A 6221-nucleotide genomic window follows, 5' to 3' on the forward strand; every position below is an offset into this window, starting at 1 on the left:
GATGTTTCCCTTCGCCTTGCTTCTCTTCTCGCACACATGCTGTCCTGCGTTAGAGGCAAAAAGATGCACACCCTGAACAACACAATAGGGAAAAAGGAAAACTATTATGTGCCAATGACTAAGAAATAAATGCCCCTTCTAACTTCCCATTTATACTTTCATTCATGTGTAACTATTTTTGCTTTACTGTTGCCATAGTACCAGCCAGCACCAACTGAAAATACAAGCACAAGACAATAGAAGCTACGGTAGAACAATAAATATATTTCCTAATCCAGCCTGTTCTCTTCATAGAACTTGGGAAACAGAGACAGAAGTACCTAACAAGGTGGCAAAGGACAAATACCCTGCTGCTTCTAAGAGCTCACTGCTTTAAAGCCATGACATAAGCTATTGATGGCATCTGATAGGTTATGCTTGCCTCTCTGAATGTGAGCCTGGGTGACGATCATGTGGCATCAGAGAGTGGCTTTCTGACTGATTCAGCCTGAGAATCTGAAAGGGTCAGGAATGTTTGGTGTAGGTAGACAGTGAAAAAGAGCATGGAATATGTGAGAAATGGTGGCACACTGTCTCTTTGTTGTGCCTTGGACTTTCTGGGTCATGCCGGAAGTCAGTTCATTGCCCTCAGTGACATGGTACGCTCCCATTTTAGTCTGTTCATAAGAAAAAAAACAACTTTTTGCACAGTTTTGCATAAGCAAACTATATATAAGGACTGAAAGAAAAACATTTTGGAGAGCTGGGATAAGTAATAAAGAAAAATAAACTACAGGCAAAATATCACCTTATCTGTACAATTGATGATAACTGTGATGTCTTTAAGTCAGACAAAGACTAAATAATCTCACCACAAAAATGAACTCAGCATTTATAATGTAGCTAGGGGGCAGTAGACAGTTGCTAAGCATTACAACCTACTCAGTACATCAGTGCAGGCCATGTGTCCAACTGACTTAACAATAAAAACAATATGTGACACTTTTGATCTACTCTTCAAGCTCTGCTGTAATATAACTGATACACTGATTTGTCCAAACAGTTGTTAGTGTTATTGACCTCTTCACAACACTAAAAAAAGGCATGGTTTTTTCATTCTGTGGATCTTCTTCTGTTGTGACAGCAAAAAAAAACAAACAAAAAAAAAAACAAAAAAAACACATCCAAAGTCCTACAGCAGCTATAAGCACTTCCTGTTATCTTGTAGATTTTGCACTAACCACTAGGTATGTTTTCATGATAGTATTGTGTTGTTTTAAAAGTAACAAAATTTACCAGAAGACCCAGTGGAACCAATAAATGTTCGCCTGCCACAACAAAGCAAACAAGAGCATGTGGTTACGGCACATTCCAGAAAATTTTGTTGCACAATTCATTGCACGAGTTCGTGTTCGCAGGCAGTGCTAGTGTTCTTAGCTTTATCTATGCTATGCTCCATTGCATGATGCACTACAGGAGCTCATGATCTCATGCAGGGCTGACCCCGGCAGCAGAAACATGATCACAGACCACAGGACGGAACCTAAAATACAGGCTTCCTGTAGCAGGGGTTACACATTCCTGAACACACAATACCCCTTTCCTGAACGGCTCTCCTCACAGCTGTTAGTGGAGAAAGAGAAGGTGATCCTAAACACCTCCCTGAATGATTTGAACATTTCCAGCAGGAGAAAGAGAATGAAGGAAGATTCTTACTACCAAGATTCCTGCAAATTCTTGAAGGAAGACCAGTGCTACCAATCTGCTTATTACCATATAGTTACAAAGCTGAAATTCCCCTTCAGAAATCTGACATTTTACAATAAATCACACAGTACATGACATCTCAGTATGCATAACAGAATACAGGCTACCAGTTGGCTAAATGTGCACTTTTTGGGGGGAGTGGTTTGGGTGTGGATGTGAAATGGGTTACTGCCAGAAACAACTGCATAAAATTCTGTTGAGAACTTTTGGGCAGAAACTCCAAACCAGACAAACAGGATGATTGTGCAAACATCCTAAAATCCACAGGGACTATGATGAAATGATAAACACATAAAAGATTAAATTATTAAAGATTAAGCTATTGTTGCCATTTTAAAGATTAAGGTATTGTCATATTAAACCGGACATTTAGACATACATTAAACTGTAAGTCTAAAGCAATCTTTTTATTAAATATTTTACTTAAGTATTATATTATTTCAGTATATTTGAATTACCTTTATCTGTTTCTATTTAAAGGAAATGTCTTTTATATTTTTCTTTTATTTGTAAAGCACCTTGAATGGCCATGTGTATGAAATGTGCTATATAAATAAACCTGCCATGCCTTGTAAGTCATTCTTAAATACTGCACATGGCTTCAAGCTCCTTATGAGCTTAGTTTAAATATATCATGTGTTACAGGTATAGGTGTTAGAGCACATTTTACCACCATATATTCAGTGAACAAGAAACACGTGTATAAAAAGTGCGCATGCTTAACAGTCTCTCAAACGAATCGTGCTCTCTGAACCTATGAAAGGAGCGACACCACTCATGCCAGCACTCACTTTGAAAATCCTACACTGTAAACACAGACAGAAACTACAGCAGTGGCTGTGACATCACAGAAGCAGAGCAAGTGCATGAGACCGAAAATTCTACTATACCTTCTATAAAGTTCGGGAAGGTTTTGCGTTCAGGCTCGTCCAGGGAATGGTCCCAGCTGACCTGTTGGACAGCAGTGCCTGCACGATCCTTGGCCAACTCCTCCAGGACGTCATAGTCCAACTCATCTCCTGTACACTGAGGCACGGGGGTTGTCACTTGACTTCCATCTGCACCTGGGCTGGCAGTCTGCTGCACCTCGATCACCTCTTCCACAACTACGATCTTCCTGCGCATGGTGCCCTCGTCCTCGTGCAGTGTTTGCGGGTCACAGGTTATCTCCTGAGTGTGCAGAGGGTCGGTGCTGATGGGCTGTTTAGTGGCTTTGATCACAGAGAGCTCTTCCTGCTCTTCTCCTCTGTGCTGTGTGTCGGGAGAGGCTGAATGTTGTGCAACACTGGGAGGCTCCCCCTGCTCTGCCTGGGGGCCGTCCTGGGCTGAGGCTTCTGCTGACGCTTGGGCTGTGGGTGCTTCTATCAGCCTCTGTGAGGAGGATGTTTTCCTTTTCTGAACCTCCCGTTCCAGTTTTCCAGTCGAGGGCTGCACAGGCTCCACCCCCTCTCCGCATGCAGGGGCTGTGTCATGTACAGCTACTTCCTGGCTGCTTTCTTCAGCACACAATTTTTCAGAAGGCATCTCGGGAGACTCATTTGTTATGAGTAGCCCAAGGCCCTGAGGGGGAGGGGCCTCAATGGTGACCTGTGCTGCTGTCATCACCTCGTCGCCTTTGATTTCGGCTGCTGCTGATGGGACTTGTTTCACTGCTGCAGTTCTTTGTTTTTTCCCTTTTCCTTTCAAAAGTTTTGGGGCATCTTCCGCATCGAGCATCTTGGAAGCATTACTCTCTGATTCTTCCACCTGTTTTGCTGGTAATAGCTTTTGTTGGACTGATATTATCTCTTGTTTGGGTACCTTCTCCTTAGACTCCACTGGCATCGCTGTTTGTTCAACACTTGTCATTTCCTTATGGACGATCAATGCTTTTGCCTGATGAGCAGCAGTTGCAACTGGGATCTCAGGTGTTGGGCTGGGATGCTGTTTCTGCTCCTCAACCTTGGCTTTCACTGCCATGGCAGAGAGACCCTCAAATGGAATTTCTGCTTTGTTCTGAGCATTTGATGACATTGCTTTGGTATTTTTGGATGCTTCATGAATGTCTTTTGTTTCTTGAGTATTGCTGGTCTTATGTGCCTTCTTACTCTGCTCAGCATTACCTGCTGCCAGAGCTGAGGATGTTGTGGGGGGTGGTGTTGATGTTGGGACAAGCGTACTGGCACTGTTTTTCAAAGATGGTTCAGAGGTTTGCTGTGCAAGATTTATCTCAGCTTCTTTTTTTTTAACGTCAACCAGATCATTTATCTCTGTGGTGTCCTTCCTTGTGGATACAGACACCAACACTGAGTCTGAAGATTTGTTGATCTGATCTTTCTTCTTGATTTCTTTCATATTTTTTCCTTTTCCTGGATGCTGCACAGCAACAGTGATGGTCTCTAGCATTAGCTCGGATGGAATAAGAGCAGACTGTGATGCTGGCAATATGCCAACTTTTTCTATAATTTTGGGAGTTTCATTCTTGGTGGACTGCTCCTGGACATTCACTGTTGCTTGCAGTGTTTTTTCCATTTTCTTATTGTAAGGAAGAGGCAGAGAAGTATCCTTAGCTTGCATGTTAGTACTGGCTTCCTGAGAGACCTTAACAGACATCTCTTCTTTGACTTTCACTTTACCTACTTTATTAGGGGACTTCGAGGACGTCACTGCCACAGTGCCTGCTGTCGGGGCAGTAACAGTGAGCTGTGCAGGCAGGTCAGCAATGACCGCAGTCTCGGCAACACTTTTAATCAAAGCCGTCTCTCCATTGTTTTTGCACTCCTCTGATGGCATCTTCTGTGTCCCAGACATGGAGATCTTTTCAGCCATTTTGTGTATTTCATCCTTAATACGATGTTCCTGAACTTTCTTGGTCTCTTTGGCTTTTGTTTTTTTCTCCATTTGTTTTTCAGTTAAAGGAGGCATTGAGGCATCCTTACCTGGCATACTAGAGGCAGTTTCTTGATAAACGTTAACAGAAGACACCTTTTCCTTGAGTTTTACCTTCTCTGCTTTATTCGGGGAAACAGAAGTGGCTGCTGCAACTGCACATGGTGTTATGGATGTAATGGACAGGTGGGCAGGCAAATCCCTACTTCCTGTGGCCTTTGGGGTACTTTTACTCAAAGCTGCCTCAGTGCCTGCCTTGCTGTCCTCACATATCATTTTCTTCTGCATTAGAGACTGTGCACTGCTGATTTCAGCAGGTGGCTGGTGGGAAAGTGCATCTGTGGTTGTTTTCTTCCTGACTCTTCGGTCTACTTCTCTTTCATTTTGGCCTCTGTGAGGCATGGGTTGGACTTGCTCCCTGGATTCCCATGATGTACTGGTCTTCATCTTATCACCAGCTATTGAACGACCTAAAAACCTTGAGTAGTTTTCATTGGACCTTGCTCCCTCTTCAGTTCCCATCTGCTTGCGACGATATCCCTGCCTCTCTGACAAAGCCTCCTGCATCTCTGCACCTCCCCTTCCTGGTTTAGGAACATATGAAGTCGGGCCCTCTACAGCCTGCACGCGTGTGGCCCTCTGGACAACGGCCAGGGTGGCAGCTGGACGACGCACCCTCTGCAGTGGAGTGGGCACAATCTCAGGTGGCAGATGTAAATAATCACGCAGGTAAACAATGCCCTCATTAGTGAGATACCAATAAAAATGCCTCCATGCAAAAGTCTCCCTAACAAACCCTCTGGACTTCAGAGAGTCCATAGCTCTAATCACCTGCAGATTCCCTACCCCTGGGATCTCAGGGTGATTTGTCTGCGGACGCTTGTCTTTCTTGGCCACCATGACACCATCCCGGAATAGTCGCTCATAAATGGCCCTCAGGTGGTTCAGGGGCATAAGCATTCCAGCAACCATTGTGCTTGCTTGGGCTTTCTTGCAGTGTAAACAGCAACACGGAGCCTACTCAGTCAAAGAAGAACAAATTACTGAATGACCTCACTCTGCTTCACTGTGCAAGGGTCCAGTGGCAGTGCCGGCTGCCACGTGCTCTCAATTCAGTCAAAAAGAATGTTTAAATAAGTCCTTCCACTGTTTGTGTCTCTTTTCTTCTTCAGTTCTCTTTAGTCCTCAGACAGTGAGTCTGTTCCTTCTTGTTAAACTTCTCAAAGTGGGAAAAAAAAATTCTTCCTGAAGTAAAGTCGACGGGAAATGTGTTCCCTCCTTTACGCAGTCTCCTTTGGAAATGAGCAGAGACTGGCTTGGCAGAGCGGCAGTGACAGAGAGAGGGGGTGTGTACAACAGGGAGCGAGAGAGCGAGAGAGAGAGAGAGAGAGAGAGAGAGAGAGAGAGAGAGAACACTGTGCTACACTCAGCCCCTCCTACCTCTCACACAAGGAAGAAAAAGTATGAAACAAAAGTCCCACAGGCAGACTATTAACAGCTGTGCTTGATTTGAATGAAATGAATGAAAATGAAGCAAAACAAGATTATAACTGAAAAAGAGGGAAAATGACTTGTGAAAAAGGTTAAACAAACCTAATGCACACTCC

At 43.9% G+C, this 6221-nt stretch overlaps 1 protein-coding gene across 17 annotated transcripts in view; it reads right to left on the bottom strand.

Annotated features, from left to right (window-relative positions):
* plecb (plectin b) overlaps positions 1–6221 on the bottom strand; it is a 103724-nt gene that overhangs the window by 50463 nt on the left and 47040 nt on the right. For 8 of the 17 annotated variants that reach the window (XM_027002724.3, XM_035531209.2, XM_035531208.2 and 5 more), the window contains exon 1: positions 2637–6221. This exon is cut by the window's right edge. The exons of the other annotated variants lie outside the window; for them this stretch is intronic. In XM_027002724.3, coding sequence (XP_026858525.3) covers positions 2637–5586 — 2950 coding nt within the window. In that variant the 5' untranslated portion in view covers positions 5587–6221. The remainder of the gene's footprint in view (positions 1–2636) is intronic. 17 annotated transcript variants of the gene reach the window in all.

The sequence above is a fragment of the Electrophorus electricus genome, chromosome 14 (genome assembly GCF_041902795.1).
Source record: "Electrophorus electricus isolate QZ-2024a chromosome 14, ASM4190279v1, whole genome shotgun sequence".
NCBI lineage: Eukaryota > Metazoa > Chordata > Actinopteri > Gymnotiformes > Gymnotidae > Electrophorus > Electrophorus electricus.